The 17,095-nt window shown below is 36.1% G+C and overlaps 4 protein-coding genes across 4 annotated transcripts; 2 read left to right on the plus strand and 2 right to left on the minus strand.

Moving 5' to 3' along the window:
- Window positions 1–476: 476 nt before the first annotated feature.
- On the minus strand, window positions 477–4,143 carry LOC140960483 (uncharacterized). Its single transcript, XM_073418768.1, has 4 exons — window positions 3,870–4,143; window positions 3,639–3,759; window positions 1,250–1,421; window positions 477–805 (listed from the first exon to the last, which is right to left on the minus strand). Exons 1-4 carry the CDS (start codon window positions 4,068–4,070, stop codon window positions 583–585), a joined length of 717 nt encoding a protein of 238 aa, XP_073274869.1. The 5' UTR covers window positions 4,071–4,143; the 3' UTR covers window positions 477–582.
- A 1,112-nt stretch (window positions 4,144–5,255) lies between these two features.
- LOC140960295 (uncharacterized) lies at window positions 5,256–12,884 on the plus strand. The gene is made up of 13 exons (XM_073418513.1): window positions 5,256–5,671; window positions 7,201–7,274; window positions 7,531–7,614; window positions 7,787–7,867; window positions 8,544–8,624; window positions 9,091–9,183; window positions 9,743–9,922; window positions 10,058–10,125; window positions 10,482–10,533; window positions 11,184–11,237; window positions 11,320–11,412; window positions 11,749–11,815; window positions 12,433–12,884. Exons 1-13 carry the CDS (start codon window positions 5,530–5,532, stop codon window positions 12,522–12,524), a joined length of 1,161 nt encoding a protein of 386 aa, XP_073274614.1. The 5' UTR covers window positions 5,256–5,529; the 3' UTR covers window positions 12,525–12,884.
- A 557-nt stretch (window positions 12,885–13,441) lies between these two features.
- LOC140960297 (chlorophyll a-b binding protein CP24 10A, chloroplastic) lies at window positions 13,442–14,402 on the minus strand. Its single transcript, XM_073418514.1, has 2 exons — window positions 14,131–14,402; window positions 13,442–14,049 (listed from the first exon to the last, which is right to left on the minus strand). The coding sequence occupies exons 1-2, from the start codon at window positions 14,355–14,357 to the stop codon at window positions 13,500–13,502; spliced, it is 777 nt and encodes a 258-aa protein (XP_073274615.1). The 5' UTR covers window positions 14,358–14,402; the 3' UTR covers window positions 13,442–13,499.
- Window positions 14,403–15,677: 1,275 nt separating this feature from the next.
- On the plus strand, window positions 15,678–16,714 carry LOC140960109 (non-specific lipid transfer protein GPI-anchored 31-like). Its single transcript, XM_073418244.1, has 2 exons — window positions 15,678–16,238; window positions 16,411–16,714. Exons 1-2 carry the CDS (start codon window positions 15,893–15,895, stop codon window positions 16,578–16,580), a joined length of 516 nt encoding a protein of 171 aa, XP_073274345.1. The 5' UTR covers window positions 15,678–15,892; the 3' UTR covers window positions 16,581–16,714.
- The last annotated feature ends 381 nt before the right edge of the window (window positions 16,715–17,095 follow it).

Raw genomic sequence — 17,095 nt, forward strand, 5'->3', positions numbered from 1 at the left:
GTTCGCGCAAGGAAATTTGAATGCCTCATACGACAAAGTAAGCTGTAAACGTGAAACTTGGGCTGAAACCGCCAGGGGAAATCAGATACGAAAACAAATATGCTAATCAAGAACTAAGAAGCGCATGATGTGTTTGCTTTAATTACTGATTGTCATCTTGGCATGAGAGGTCATACTTTTTAGAGTGTGGTGGTCTATTGTATTTTTTGGTCAATACGACTGGAGTGAAATATTTGACAATTTATCGGAATCAGCTAACGATTGTTGGGAAAATTTCAGATTCAAGGCAACAGTTTGGACTAGAAAACTTTCAGATCTTAATCATTTATCGATTTCAGTTAGGGACTATGAGTTTTATTGGATGATGATGGATTTAGATTGTTTTGTACCCTTTTCGTACTTGCGGATATCTTGTCCGCTTTTCTTATTCAAAAAAAAAAAAGATATTCCCAAGATACACAATACAGCATGATCTCCCACAAGAAGTTTTTTCAATCAGCAACATAAGTTCAATTGTTCTACAAAGTTTGACTTTCCGAACTAGATTAACACGACAAATGCATCCAACCATAATTTTATTAGCTAATCAAACTGCTGTCTGAGATGCATCTCGGTCTCACTCTTCCATGATGCATGCGAAGATTGCCCTCTCATCCTTTTACTCTTCTCCTTGTCTTTAATGATTGATCCTTTCTTCTTAACGGGCTCTTTATCTGAATCTGTGGGAGGACGGTCACCGCACACAGGGCAGATCATTCCCTTTGCATGAGAATAAGTTTTTGGAATCCCACACTTCACACACATCCTGAAACCACAAAGATCTATTAGTTACACAGACCAACCTAAAATAGATGACTCTGCAAATAGCGTTAGATTTCGAAAGCATAAATTACATTAACCTACCTAAGAAGAACCCAAATTACAAGATATCGTGGGTTAGATTTCAATTTATTATCTTGGTATAATGACAACTGACAGGAGACAAAGGTACAAATTTTTGTGCACTGGGAGGAAAGTGAATGTAAAAAATTTAGTCTTCTGATACCAGCATAAACATTTTCAAAGATCATCTAGGCAGATGCAACATTAATTGTGTGGTTTGGGTATACCTCAAGGATGGTAAACCGTTACTACAAAATTACTAGTTACTGATTACTTATGGGCGTGTCATAGGATTGTATTGTGTATTCGATCCATTCTACACAGATTAAGTAGGGATCTTCACAAGAAGAGGTATCAGTAGGCATACCTCAGAAGCTCAGCGGCATCTTCTGCATTGGGATTGCTAACTGTTGCCACACGTTTCCCACCTTGCGCCGTTCCCGTAGCACCAGATTGGCCTTGGGGGGCTGTGTTTTCTACATCGCTTCTCACTCGCTCTCGGATTCCAACTAACTGAGCCTTAGACTCCACTACAACCCCTTTTTAACAACATATAATAAACATTATAGAAGTGTGACAATACATTCAAGAAAAGAATCTCAGAGGCAAGGGAATTATTGATAGGCTCATAATAGTTTGTATTTTTATTGTCATATCTCTCATTATTACAACTACCAACGTGCTTAATTGACACATTTTTGTGTGATTTTATTGTAGAAGGAAATTTTCTGCTCTTGTAATAAATCTGAGATAAAAATGGTGATTTTATATCACAATTAAAGTTGCCGATATGATCTTAGTGGAAGACATGGAGCAGAAAAATTCAGAAGGTGTTTTTGGATAAGGCGTGATCACGTCTTGTGATGATTCCTTGACTGCCTGGTGAGAAATAAGGAATTTTTATATCGAAGAAAATAGTATCTTTTAATTTTAGGAATTAGGTTTTTATTTTAGATTTATTGGGCTTTTATGCTTTTGGACCCATATATTTTCTTTTGATTCCCTACAACTTACAACTTTCCCACAAATCAATTCACGTGAGGTAGGGAAGTGCAGCAAAGAAGAAAAAAAAGGGCTCCCAACCTTCTCCAACCACTCACGCGAAGAGTAGAAAAGAAAGGGCAATGATTTTCTCTCCAACTCTCTCCACACCTTTAGGCTAAGTTTTATTTGTGATTTAAGAGTTGTTTTTACTGTTTAATTTATCATTGTGAGGTATTTGTGCTTAGATTTAATATGTTTGTTATTCCAAATATTTGTCGATTTATGATTTAATTCTATGAATATTGTATATCGATTAATCTGACAATTTAATTTGATATATGATTTTCTAATGCTAACCATGAATTCAGTAATCCGTAATTGTCATGAATGATTGGTACACGAGTAGCATAGATTAGATGTGTTGTGCTATCATAATATATTTAATCTAAATAAATCAACAAAATTGGATTTATCAATTGCAGCTATCTCGATTGTTAGATTTAAAGATTAACTGTTTTCACAGATCTAAATGCTATCTTTAATTAATATGGAACGCTATCGTGCCCAGTTGATTATTGATAAGTTTTGACTGGATGCTGGGTTTGGTCAATTAATTTAGGAAAACACAAGAATTTTAGCGGCTATCCTTATTATTCTAAGGTTAATTGCTTGAAATAACTTGAATAAATTATTTGTTAGCCGATGAACAGTGATATAACTAAATAGTAGAACTCCCATGAATCATATCTTTCCCATATTAAATTTTTCGCTTTATTCTATGTGATTGATTGTCATTCAAATTTATTGTTTTCTTTTCTTTGATAAATTTATTTTAGTATTTTATTAAATTCATATTCAAAAACCCCCCTTTTTATTTGCATTTTTACTCGAAAGAAATAATCTCACGTTCCCTGTGGATTCGACCCTGCTCACCATTACACTAATTTTACTTAGAGAGTAGGAATTTAAGTTTGGTGGCTCAACGACAGCACACCAATTATATGGATGAGATAGTTCTTAAAATCTCTAATTTGTCCAGAGAATTTTCTGAAAAAAATAAACTCTTTTGACTCTTCATTTCGTTTAAGTTCATCAAGTGCAGATTATTGTGTATTTGTGAAGGTAAAAAATATATTAACTGAAACAAGCGGCAATATAACATGAAGGAACAAACCAACCATAGAGTCTGTTGTTCAGAGAAAAATACCCACGCCATTATATGACGCTGCAATAACCTTAGTAGACAAAATAAGAACAAGGAAGCACAAAAATGCAAACATATTGGAGTAAATAAGCAGCATGTTTAATGGCCATTGAGGATAACAAAGATAACATAATGCCTGGTTTTGCAGCAGTTTGCTAACCACGAACAACTAAATTACATGTAAACTATATATCTCAACTGGATGTCAAAGGTGTTAAAATTGTGCAGGCACTCATCTATAAACCAGTCTCTAACCCGCAACACCTTCTAAACCCTGCAAGAACCCATATAGTATAGTATATACACCACCAGAATGGCTCATTGATCAGGTTGATTCACAAATGTCACATTTTTAGAACAAGCTAATTAACTCTCATATAGCATATATACCACCAGAATTGCCAGATGACCAGTGTCCAACTACCGAGCGAGTAACTAAACAAAAGAATGGGAAATCAAACGCCACCTGAGAAATTTCTAAATCATTGTTTACAGCATGATTCATGAGGCCGAGAAAAAAAAACAAATAAATATTTTTTTTGGTTTGTTGAGAAGTATATGAATTCACCTGATGGTAAATGTTTTTTCTCTTTACTGTTTTTCCTGCTACCATGCCTCCACTGCTGCACAACCCCCTTCTGCGGATCTTCTTCCATGCTATTGTTCAGAAACTGCGGCGGGCTTGCAATCTCCAATAATTCCCCCCCACCAAACACGAAAAATATAAGAATTTGAGTAAGACCCGGCTTTCAGAAACGAATCGGTCACCAAATTTGACCCGAGAATCATCGATATTTACCTCGGAGAAGGCGTCTAAAGCGGACGGCAAGGTGGAAGAAGGCCGCGGATTGGGGTCGAACAAGGGTTTGTAGGAACGGGTCTTAGGAACAGCGTCTTTTGCATCATCGTCGGATGATATTTGGTCTTGCAACCAGAGCTCGTCGTTTACTGCTACATCTTCTTCGGCAGAGGAGTAGCTCTGCAGCAGTGCCAAGCTCATCTTTTCTTTCCGGTTGCTCCTCTGAAGTCTACTTTCAGCACGGCGTACCAATATGCAGCCCAATAAGAATAATAATAATAATTATTATCTTTAAAATAATTTGTTATTTATAATTGGGAAAATCGTTTTTTGTCAAAATTTTATCATATTTGAAACCAATGTGTTGTATGATATGACATTGACATTTATATTGTTATCTCAATATTTTCGATAAAAAAAGTAATTAAAAATATCAAAAAATACAAAATTAAAACTAAAATTTGAAAATATAAAGAGTTAAAATAACTAAATGACAAAATTACAAAACTAAAATACAGTTTTTTTATTTTATTTTTTAACATGCATATAATAATAATAATAATATTCAATATTGTTTATGAACATTCTTGTTTTAATTAATTGATTGATTTACTATTAATCATTATTCAAGTTTTTTAATATAAAAAAATAAAATCGCAAAATGTATTTCCACAAAATAAAAACCGATGTTGTAATATAGGGGTACAAAATTTATAAATATTGGGGAGAATTGATAAAAATCTTATATGAAAGTTTTACAAATCCAAAGTCTATTATTAATAGGCTATTTAAAAAAAAATAAGAAAAACTAAAACAATTGATGGATGTTTAATTTAATTTTCTACACAAAACGTCCATGAGATTATTTCATTGACTAATTTTGTAAGATATATTCCTATACTATCCATCAAAAACTATTAATTTTTTATACAAAGAAACATTATTTTTCATTATAATTATAGATCAGATCGACCCGTCTTATGACCATCCAACAAGAGACCTACTCAATTTTCTATTAATACCCGATCTATCAATATAAAAAAATATACGTGAAGCATTATCCACCATTGCATGCAGTATTGTGTTATTTTTTTACTAATGCTACATGTATAACCAAATTTGTACAACAATTCTTTTAATATGAAAAATTTAATACAAAAATCTCATTTATCAAAATCTCACGATAAAATATTTATAAATATCATTGTACGATAGATATATTGATTATATTTTTTCCCAATACGATTATTTAATTTTTTGGTATATTACTAATGAAGATATTATAAATTTATTTCACTTATTTATTTATAATAAATATTATTTATTTTGAATTTTTTTTAATTATTTAAACATAGTTAAATTTTAATATAGTATTCATTGGCCGAAATATCGACCACAGTATTTTTGTAAAACCGAAGGGCGTGCCTTGATTCTAGCATAGGTGAACCAGATTCAACACAAGTCAAAGGTAGCCCTTTCCTTTGCCGTCCGCCTTCTCTGTGGCCTCGGGGTACGATAATCATCCCCTCTAGCAGGACAATCAAAGAAATCCGCCTGGGGAGTTTGGAGTTTTATCCCAAATTCATGCGCATGAAGTAAGAATCCTTGGTTTTGTGGAGTATATATAGTTGTAAACACCCTTTGTGTATACTCCGTATACATGGATAAGGTGTACGGTAAGCTGCGGAATTTGGACGCGTACCCGAAAATCAATGAGGATTTCTTCAGCCGCACGCTCTCCGGTGGTGTTATCACGCTCGTCTCCTCTATCTTCATCTTCGTTCTTTTCGTTTCTGAATTCAGTATGTCTTCGCGAACTTTCCGATCTCATCTTCTTGTTTTTTTTTTTTAAAAAAAAAATTCTTGTACCCCGTTGATGTTGGAGCTTCCGAGGTTTGAATATTATTGGGTTTGCGGTCGTATTATTATGTTAATTCTGATTAATTTCTTGGTGTATATTGAATTTTGTCGCGTGTTGTTGGTGGTGGTGGAAGCATCTAAATGCAGCGTGGAAGTGGGGGAAGCCAGGGTTAATTTTATGAAAACATTTAAAATGATTCGGGATGACTGTTATAATATAATTTAGGAAGCAGATCCCTTTTCTTTTTTCTTAATTTTAGTAAGAAAACCTGTGTACTCGTCTGGCCTGCCCGAGGGTGTGATTACAAAGTGCAAAATATTTTATCTAATGGTAATCGGTACAGTGTTCATTTAGGCAACTTGAGTTCTTGGGGGCTTACTGCTGATTGAAGCGTTGTTAGGATCTGGCTATAAGGACCCATGAAATTACTTTACAAGAAGTAGAAGATGCTAGTTTTAAGTAAATGTATATACTTACCATTTTCTTTTATTTATATGATGTTGATTTGTATTGAGTTGACACAGTAGGGGTTTGAGTGTATAGTTTTATCTTATTATTAGTGGTTAATTATTGGTAGTGGTTATTTATAGGATGTTACCAATCCCATCTATTTTAGGGTCCCCATGTATTCCAACCTATTCCAGTGTAGGTAATTTGGATTTGTGAATGAAGATACCAAATCCGTTGTTTGTTTATAAAACTAGCAATGGGGAGGTGTACATTGCAACTGAAATTATTTGGGGAGTGACTCCAACATATTAGCTCTTCAGTAATCGGGTGATAATAATATGACTTATATGATGTAGATACTATGGAGTTTGGCTGCCTGCCTAATACAAAGTGATTAAATTGTCCATTAGCTTGATGGGTAAGTGGTGTTTCCGGTTCTTGGTATAAATACTACTTAGGCTATGAAGTGGAAAATGAAGAGACAAATGATCTTTTCGATGAATCTGACTGTGGAGTGTGGAATCATATATCTTTTGGATTTACCACGAAGTTGATTCTGTTTGAGCTACCCCGATATTTGGACAGGGCAAAACGTTAATTTCTTTTTTCATAAGAAAGCATGGTAATACACCTTTATTTGTTATAAAAAATATGATCTAAACAATGATTCTTCGTGTTAAACTACTATCATTCATGAAGATTTATTATAACATAAAAGTATTGTTTCCTATAAAAAAAACTATCATTCATGAAGATTCTTGTGCTATGTTTTTTGTTTTATTTCTTACCTTTGAATTTTGCTAAGACTCTTTCTCGTGAAGAAACCCATCAATTTTGATTGGCTTTTTCATACGTATGAGCTTTCATACATGGTTTGTGTTAGCATAATACCAACATCGTGCTTATTTTTTACAAAATCCACTTACCTTGCTCGCAAGATTGGAATTGATTCTTTCAAAAGTTTCATTGTTGCTTCTATACCCTCACTTATACAGCATGTTTGTTGGCTTCTTATTGCAGGATTATACCTTCACACCATAACAAATACAAAGCTAGTAGTAGACACGTCTAGAGGAGGAAAATTACATATTAATGTAAGATAACTGCGTAATGTGTACCATTGTAGAAACATAATCCTCAAAATTGAACTCTATTCTCGAGTTTGTTTCTATACTTGTAGCATAATTTTATCTATTTAAGTGCTTCGAGGTAGCCATTACCCTGTTACAGACCTACAAAACTTAAGTTATTTGTTCACTTTATACCACTCCTTCCCTTTATTTAAGCCATGGACATCAGCTTCATCCCTATCAATGCAATTTATTAATTTACCTCTTAATTTAACTGCAGTTTGATGTCACTTTTCCTGCCATTCCATGTACATTGCTGAGTGTTGATGCCATGGATATCAGTGGGGAGCGACATCTAGACATAGTATGTATGCGTATGGCTCTTTCCAGTTTGTTTTCAATGTCTGTGTATCTTGTTTATATTGTCAAGCTAACTTTCTTGGCTTTTATTTTAGTCTCAAACATTTCTGCTGACCTCCTGCCAGCTTCCCTTTATTTCTATATTGGTTGCATAATGTGCTTCACTGAACCTGCAGAGACATGATATTTTCAAGAAAAGGATTGATTCTCATGGCAATGTGGTAGGGACGAGACAAGATGGCATTGGTGCCCCACAGGTTGGTGAAAACATAGAAGGCATCCTTTATTAAGATTTTGTTTCTCTTTTGTGGCCCTTTATTCTTTGGTGTGCTCATAATTCCTCGGATTTATTTAGCCTTACATGGTTTTTGTGTCAGTTGATGAATTTGAGTCCTGTTCATGTCACTTACCATTTGAAGGAATTATGAATGTTATTTTTACTCATGCATAATTGGTATGTCCTGCACTGAATGTTGATCAGTAACATTTTCTCATCGGAGTTCCTTTTTAGGACTTTTTAGCCCTGTGGCTACATGCCAAATATCATCCTCAAGGGGGATTGAAGACAATTAATTTCTCATCCAGCTACTCAGAAAATAATTTTCTTTGCAAGTTTGTGTCAATTATCATTTCGGAGGAGCGTCAGAAATAAATATTTTCTCATCCAGTGGAATGGAGAAGTATTTTATTGTACTACTTAGCTTTCTTTTGCCACTCTTTAAGAATTTATGTGAAAGCTTCGCCATAGCAATGCTGTTAGAACTTCAAATGATTTACAAAGGCGTCCGGTTTCTTGCATTTGTTCGGTTCACTTAGCCTGTGTGTGTTATTTAAAGCGTATATTAAGACTGAGAAGTCTTGGAACTTACAGTGCTCTCTCTCTCTCTCTCTCTCTCTCTCTCACTAAATCCATATTTTATTATATCTTTTTAGATCGAGAAGCCTTTGCAGAGACATGGTGGCAGGCTTGAGCATAATGAGAAATATTGTGGATCATGTTTTGGCGCAGAATCGGTATTTCTATGTTATCCATTTATTTTATAGTTATGTTATTTACTTAGGTTGGGGACTGTATGTAGGATATTACACAATTGGGTGAAATTCTGGAGCTCTGTTGTTAGAAACGAAATTTAACCACTGGGTTGTCCATACATGTAACTTTTGGGTCCTCTTCGCACCAAAATTTTTTGTAATCATTTATCTTTAAATTCAACCAACGTTATGATATGGAAATGATTTACATATTTTTATGCTTCAGCTTTTCTGGTAAATGAAGTGAGAAAGCAAACCAAAGAGCATAATGAAAATTTAGTAGTTATTATGTGCTCTCTGTTTTTGTTTTGATGAATGTCGAGACACGTACGGGATTCATATGTTTCGGTTTTACTTTTTTTTAATGTTCCAGGCAGTGTGAACATGGGTGCACGGAACTGTGCACATGTAAATCTTTATTATCATCATTTTCTTTCTTTTTTTGCAGGCGGATGATGAATGTTGTAATTCGTGTGAAGAAGTTCGTGAAGCATATCAAAAGAAAGGCTGGGCAATAACAAATGCAGATTTGATTGATCAGGTTGGAGGAACACCAGATTTGATGTTGATTTTTTCTAATTGAGTCGTTGACAATTTTTGTCTTTTTAAACAAGTAGGAAGCTGCAATATTTTTTCCAAATAAATGCTGTAATGAAAAAGACGAACGTGGCGTATTATTGGAAGCTAATTCAGACAGGCTGCTAAATCAGTGTAATTGATATTAAATTTGCTGGAATACTCGCCATTAGATCTTCTCATTGGCTGGCCGAGAGAACTATTGTGTAGTTGTCGCGAACAAGTTACTTCACTTTTCAAATGCTTTGGCTCGAAGTTATATGTTGATCGTCTTTTTTCAGTGCCAGTCTTCATATCTGTCAAACAATGAAACACATTGACATATTGAATCGTTAATCACCAATATGGAAGTGCCTTATGCTGTTTGGATTTATTCTGAGGCTAAAACTAAAGATGGTCATATGTGGTTGAATTTGTGAAACCATCTTGAAAGCCCAACCATTCTTACACTCTTGTCGATTCCTCGTATATATTCTGATATGAGGTCATTTTCCTATGCTATGATATTATTTTAACGTATATAGTGCAAAAGAGAAGGCTTCGTTGATAAAGTAAAAGAGGAACAAGGTGAAGGATGCAATATTCACGGATCTCTGGAAGTTAATAAAGTGGCAGGGAATTTTCACTTTTCCCCTGGTAAAAGCTTTCACCAGTCGAACTTCCAGCTGCTAGATCTCCTCGCTTTTCAAACAGAAAATTATAATGTAAGGACCTGTCTAGTTTTTGGTTTTTTTCTTCCTCTCCGATCTCCATGTCATAGACGTTGAATTACTCGCTTTAGTTTCTTTTCAAATTTAAACATAATACAGATCAATTTGCTTTCATGGCATTCCATGCAGATAAGCCACAAGATCAACAAGTTAACTTTTGGAGATTCTATTCCTGGGATTGTAAATCCTCTAGATGGGTAATCGAACTTACATACAGGCCTTTTATCTAGAATATGTGATTTTCGACAATGCATCGACGTTTTGAATTGAGCTCAAGAGGGATTGATATTTGACCCGAATTTCACAGTTTTTTAGCCCCTCACTTTCACATAATTTATATGTGATGATTCATTTGTTTCACGTGTTTTCGAATCCTGCATGTCTTTTGGTGTGGTGTAGTGTCCTTTGATGTGAAGACTACTGAGACAATAACATTTTCCTCTCCTAGACACTTGACTAACACCGTGGAAACCTTTATAGATACAGATGGTTGTTAAGTTATTGTGCATTTGATTTCGTTTTTGTATCATTAATCATCTCTGTAAATATTCAGTGTGCAGTGGCTACAAGAAACTCCAGGTGGAGTGTATCAGTATTTTGTCAAGGTCAGTGCTTGAAGGGAACCTACCCTGACCCTGGCCTATTATATTTTGCTCTCGTCGAAGAGATCACACACTCTTACACGCCCTTGAAACATGTATAAACTTTTTGTTTGGATGTTTGTTATCGAGGTCAGTGCTCTAAGGGAACCTACCCTGACATTGACCTATTATATTTTACTCTCGCCAAAGTGGTTTTAATTGCTATCTTAGATTTCTGATGACCTTGATCCCTTCAACAAATCTGCTGACTATTTTGGTTAAGGGTTACCGAATCATGATTGCCTCATTGTAAACCTATCACAATCATGAAATAAATTTAACTGTACTCTAATTAATTGGATAATTTCAATCTGACATTTTCATAGTTCATGATCCCCCTTCTCTATTACACTCCTGAAGTAAGGCTTATTAGACCATTTTATGAAATCTTCTGCGGTAGGGATTGGTTGTGTATAAAACTTGCATCAAACCATTTTAGTTTTCCATCCCTCGTCATTGTCGTTCATCAGTGAAATTTGGTGCTGGAAAGAAAAGGTGGATGTATTTTTTATTTTTGCTGCTTTGAAAATTGTAAGACTTCAAATGCTTGTGACACCCCTTCATCTGAAAGATCTAAAAGCTTGCCACTTCTAAGTTTCTTGTGGGCTTTGCAGGTGGTTCCAACCATACACACCAATATTAGAGGTCATACTATTCAGTCAAATCAGGTACTACACTTTTCAACATCGCGACTCTTATTTGATATTTACGTCCATGTCTTTTATATCATCACTGTTCGTATGCATTCAGTTTTCTGTCACCGAGCATTTCAAGAATTCTGGAATGGAGCTGACCAGGTCTGTTCCTGGAGTTTTCTTCTTCTATGACCTTTCTCCCATAAAGGTAAATTTTATTACAAAAGTACAAAGTTATAATTAGAAATCTAGGCATTATTTGTAGAAACTTGGTATTTCATCTGTTCTTGTACAATGCGTCATTCTTACCCAGGATGAAGCACTGTGTAGACCCCGAAGGGTTATGCATTCTCATCCATTCTGAGAAACTATTTTTGTGATTTATTATGCTGCTGAGCTTGATGCACAATGACTAGATAGCAACATATTTGGATTTTATAAAATATCTCGCTCTTGGTGTTTTTTATAGCTGAAACTAAGGTTCTTTAAGGTATAATTTTTATCTAACTGATATAGTTTATTATAACCGTGCATATCATGGCAGGTTACTTTCACAGAAGAACATACATCATTCTTGCACTTCCTAACACATATCTGTGCCATCATGGGAGGTATTTATATTAGTTTATTGCTTGATTTGCATCTCTTTTCTGCTCTATCTAGAGATAATTGGTTGATGTCTTTTGAACAGACAGCTACCTTGTCTGGTTAACTTTAAGCTTACTCCCTATTATGCTAGTCGTAAGGAGTATTAATAGCCTCTTTTTAGAACACATTTGTACAATGCATCTCTTGTTTTCTGATCTAAACATGGAGATGGGACCTTGTAACTCTTCTCCCCCACATGTTCCTTCCTCGAGCTAGGCCATTACACTTTTTATGTTCATCTAAGACCAGTTTATGTATTTTATAAATGCACTCCACTTGCTATAAACAAGCAAATTCTGTCTCCATGCCTAATTGATAGGTCAACGAAAGCAGAACTTTAGCCTTCGTCCAATGACGAATTCAATATTTAATAGCTCATCAAAATGTAAGGACAAATAGCTTCCCCGTGTTTTATTATCTTAACGAAATTCTAATACTTAAAGCCGTCAAGTTTCCAGCTTAGGACACACTTAGTGGATTCTTGAAGCGATGAAGATGTACTTCCCTGGTCCATGTACTCTCAACTGATACTTGAAACAACTTAGTATCGTCGTAATTCCTTGAATCGTCATTTTTCCAGGTGTATTCACGGTTGCTGGAATAGTGGATTCTTTCATTTACCATGGTCAGAAGGCACTGCGGAAGAAACAAGAACTTGGTAAACTCAGGTGAATGCTTAACATGAGATTTCATCGTACAGAGAAAATGTGACGCTAAAAACACCACATGGCTTCAACCGTGTCAGTTGTTGAAAGAGGTGTGTACCCTCATGCTCAAGAAGCAAGACATGAAGGCTTATCGAGTACGAGTCTGATAATGTTTGTAGGCGTTTATTACCTCTGTTTTGGTCTAGAAATCTCTGCTCTTTTTTATCGATTCTGCATTTTATGAAATTTTGGTTTATGGCAGTTGTCGATGTCAGTTATCTATATTTTTAGAGCTTATCCTACTTATCTATATCAGTTGGACACTACTGCCTGGCTTTCTAGTATTCAAAACAAATTGATTTAATAGAAGTTCGAATCTTTGTTTAATCTTGGTGAATAGTTGCATAGAGTTCCCATATTTACGGCCTCGATGTATCAAGACGATAGCCGTTTTATAACGTAACTTGATGGGTTTGCGTAGGAAGTCAATTCAATAATATACTTGCATCCTTAATATTTAACAAGGATAGGTATATGTACTCAATGTAGACACGAAAGATGGATGCTACAAGTGTAGAAATCAAAATGTCAGTCTCATCTCAGTAATCAGGCAATGGCAGCAAGGATGACGTGCATGAAAATTAAAGTAAAATCACAGATCTGTACATAAATATTTCATCAGACTTTAAAATTAAGAGAAAGAGGTTTTATTGTTGGTCCATCCAACAATTAGAAAATCACATTGAGTTCCCGTCATATCTAACCTACTAACGCCCAAGATTTTCAGGTTTCTTCTCCCCATGAATTATTTCTCAATTCCTCTTATGCTTTTCTTGAAGAAAACTACAAAATTAACAGAATACTAATGCGGGAATAATCTTCATTCCAAGATTGAATTCTTGGGGAATTGAACTCAAAGAATGATAAGAAAATCCGAAAGTCTTTTTCTCTACATAACATAATCGATCTTTTTACACAACATTATTTAAGATTTAAGAAATTACAAGCCAAGTGCGCCAAGGGGTGTTTTCCCTTGTCCTGCCTCGAAGTAGAAGATCAGCATAGCCAGCATTGCAATCCTAGCATGCTTAATCTCAGCAAGCTTCAATCTTTCGAGCTTTTCGCTATCCGGGATGTAGACTCCATCCTTCAATGTACCAGCAACGCCCAACGGGTCGAAGAATTTACCACCAGGGTAGCCCTGTTCCCCGGTAGAATTGGAGAAGTTCTCGGCAGTTCTGGACCATGGTGTCGCCCATTCGACGGATTGCGACTCGGGGTTGAAGAAATCGACCCATCTTTTGCTCTCAACCCACCCCATGAGGAGAAGCTGCGTACCGAGCAGGGTGCCGAAAGAGAAGGGTGCCACCGCGCCAGGGGAGGCTCCGGCCTCGAACCAGGGGATGCCGCTCCATGCCTGGCCAACGAAGATGCCGACTACAGCCGCCATTGCCCACCTTCCATGGATGAGCTCAGCTTCTCTGTACCATTTCAAGAATGCTGGATCCTTCCCTAAACCCAACGGGTCGAATCCATAGTCACCAGGAAGCCTGCAAATCAATTCATTCATAAGAATCAATTTCTTCTGAAGCACAAAATTAGACCAGTGGCATCTCAAACAAAGTACTTACGATCCATCAAGCCACTCAGGGTCGACGAAGTTTCCACCTCCTCTAACACCGGGGAGCCAGGACTTCTTAGCAGCTGCGGCAGCCACCACAATGAGCCTTTTAGGACCGGCAACCGCACCGCCGACTCTGGCGGAGACGGGAGCAGAAAACAAGGCCTGGCTCTTCTTGCCACCGGTGAGGAAGGCAGATCCTAAGCCATTAACCAATGCTGCAGAAGTAGAAGCCATCTCCGTATATCTGATCTCCGATTTCTTGTGCAATAGAGAAATAAAATTTAAAGAAATGGAGTAAAGACTTAAAGGGATGCTATCAGCAGAGGGAAATCAAAACAAGAGTGGCAAGAGAAGCCAAGTAGGATAGAGGATAGATATCTGACCAATGAGAAGAGATGAGATGATCCATCCACTATTGTGGACCATTCTTCCTTGTCTATTTTCGGGATTGCCATTTGCCACCCACACCAATCAAATTCCACAAATATTTTCAAATCGGCATATTGTTGATTCAGTTCTAACAAACAAATTCTGCAATAACTGCTGCATCAACGTTGACTTTTCGGACTCCATTAGATGGTGGTTGCCATTAACTGATGTAAATTGGGTTGTGGTCCAACAACAATTGATGTTTCCGAAAAAATATACCATATTGATTTTTCATTCTTCTAGCACGAGCTAACACATCCTCCCAATCCAGTTCATTAACTAATGTATTGGAGCCGGGTCCGATTCCGGACTCAAAGAGTCGGTTCCAAAGCGGTTCCGAGCCGAACCGCCCCTTAAACATACCTATCGTGGACTATTTCAATCTCAATTGGTTTTGATTCTTTTAAAAAGACTTTAGTGTCTTTTGAGTACTTGTAATATTTCTAAACTTCAAACTTTTAAGTGATTGAATGTCTGTAAATTATTGGCATTTGACTTTGAATTTGAATTTCCACGAAAATTATACTAACATATAATTTGTGAGATGCATGGTTTATGAAATACGAATATATAATAGTTTGAAAACAATATAACTTAATCGAGTTCAAAAGTCCACGCATCGGTATGGGCTAAAGCCACCGAAAGTTGATGGACAAAGCGTGCTTGAGGGGCCCTTATCCGCAATACACGCTTTTAACCGTATTTCGTCTACGTAACACGCCATTTGCTTGCCCTATAGTCTTGAGATGAATGCGATTATTTAATAATTCACATTAAATCATTAAACCTTAATAATTAAAGTCACAAATGAGCTTAAAAGTTAGATGAAAATTAAATATAATAGTTTATTACTACATGAGGTGAAGATTATATTTAATTCCAATTTTTATTGAAAAGGGCTATATATGGTGGAATCATAAGAAAGCTACCACGCCCACTATACTTTTAGAAAGTAGGAATCTTTTTTCATTTGCTCTTTCGATCAATCTTCATTTTGCAAACATAGATTAAGAAATATATATTAATTTGAAATATATAGGAGTGTGATATCATAAAATGGAGCAATTTGAAAGCTTTTGAACCAAATCCATTTAGTGTCATTTGCCACACACTCATTCCCTCTCCAGTCCGGTGAAAGAGCAAAATGTTTTTGAAAACTATTAAATATTCCCACTTCATGCAGCTAAATAATTAGCGTGTAACTTTTATTCTCTCTATATATATATTTGAAAATTTATGGTCATTGATCACGAAAACCATACATAAATTGAACGCAAATCACGCGATTGGGCTACTCTCCTTTTCACCTTTAGTTCAACTTTCATTTGCACGGCTCAAGAATGGCCGCAACCAGCAGCATTCCCTTGTTCTGCATGCTATCGCTGTTGGCACTATTCTCCGTCGTCTGTTCCGCCGCACCGGCGGCACCGGCGCCTGCTGTGGACTGCACGAGTTTGGTGCTGAATATGGCCGACTGCTTATCCTTCGTGACGGACGGAAGCACCCTCAAGAAGCCGGAAGGAACGTGCTGTTCTGGGCTAAAAACGGTGCTCAAGACAGACGCTGATTGCCTGTGCGAGACGTTCAGAAACAGCGCGCAGCTCGGGGTGACTATTGATGTAAAAAAGGCCTTCACTTTGCCCACTGCTTGTCACGTCTCCGCTCCCTCTGTCGGTAACTGTGGCCGTAAGTGCATTTCACCTCTTAAAATTGGGGCTATCGTCTATCGATCTGTTTATGTATGTAGCCACAGATTCATGCATTCTTTTAATTTTCACGAGTTTAAAAAAAAAACAGTTTCTTGTNTATATTCTTGTGTACAAGGTCTTAAGTAATAGTTCGTACCTTTCAGCCACAGCTCTTTCACCTGCAGCATCGCCATTGTCTCCTAGTAATCTTGGTACTAGCATTGGAGCTAATGATGTTGCTCCTACGCCGGTTCCGGCAAGCTCGGGTTGGTCCGCGACCAGATCCTCCATGGTGTTGCTCATCCTACTTAAGATGACCGTGCTTCTCGCTTTGTTCTGATTTCCTATGTTGACCCCTTTTTGTTTCATCTTTATAAGAGATTCCACATATCCATTATTGTGATGTTTGTTGATGAATTCATGGTATGTTTACTATAATATTAATTTTTTTTTTTGCCTTCATTTTTTTTAATGTTTTGTGAACCTAACAACTATATATTTGGACGTATTTTTCAAAAGATATTTGAATTGATCGTTTTTTATATAATTTTTTTTCACTTCCACAAATTTTCAACATAATCATTTGTTGGTTTTATAAGAATAAGATCAAGACCACAATGCATTTTATTTCACAAAAACTCATGTAAAACAAGTTTACTAGTCAATTTTGTGTGACGGATCTCCAATCCAACCTAACTCATGAAAAAAATACTACTTTTTATGTCAAAATTATTACTATTCATTATATTTGTGGACTAGATCAACATGACTCACGATTATAAACATTTGAGACCGTCTTATAAAGACTTAATATCTTATTTTATTTTAGAAATATGACATATATGTCTCCGGAAA

The sequence above is a fragment of the Primulina huaijiensis genome, chromosome 15 (genome assembly GCF_012295235.1).
Source record: "Primulina huaijiensis isolate GDHJ02 chromosome 15, ASM1229523v2, whole genome shotgun sequence".
Lineage (NCBI taxonomy): Eukaryota > Viridiplantae > Streptophyta > Magnoliopsida > Lamiales > Gesneriaceae > Primulina > Primulina huaijiensis.

Coding starts and splice junctions, on each gene's coding strand:
- LOC140960295 (XM_073418513.1), top strand. CDS start 5,530: ATGGATAAGGTGTACGGTAAGCTGCGGAATTTGGACGCGTACCCGAAA. Junction 5,672..7,200: donor TCTTTTCGTTTCTGAATTCA/GTATGTCTTCGC, acceptor TTCTTATTGCAG/GATTATACCTTCACACCATA. Junction 11,238..11,319: donor ATACTATTCAGTCAAATCAG/GTACTACACTTT, acceptor GTATGCATTCAG/TTTTCTGTCACCGAGCATTT.
- LOC140960483 (XM_073418768.1), bottom strand. CDS start 4,070: ATGAGCTTGGCACTGCTGCAGAGCTACTCCTCTGCCGAAGAAGATGTA. Junction 3,760..3,869: donor CTTTAGACGCCTTCTCCGAG/GTAAATATCGAT, acceptor GAATTATTGGAG/ATTGCAAGCCCGCCGCAGTT. Junction 1,422..3,638: donor GAAAAAACATTTACCATCAG/GTGAATTCATAT, acceptor GTTGTTAAAAAG/GGGTTGTAGTGGAGTCTAAG.
- LOC140960297 (XM_073418514.1), bottom strand. CDS start 14,357: ATGGCTTCTACTTCTGCAGCATTGGTTAATGGCTTAGGATCTGCCTTC. Junction 14,050..14,130: donor CCTGAGTGGCTTGATGGATC/GTAAGTACTTTG, acceptor ATTGATTTGCAG/GCTTCCTGGTGACTATGGAT.
- LOC140960109 (XM_073418244.1), top strand. CDS start 15,893: ATGGCCGCAACCAGCAGCATTCCCTTGTTCTGCATGCTATCGCTGTTG. Junction 16,239..16,410: donor CTCTGTCGGTAACTGTGGCC/GTAAGTGCATTT, acceptor TTTCAGCCACAG/CTCTTTCACCTGCAGCATCG.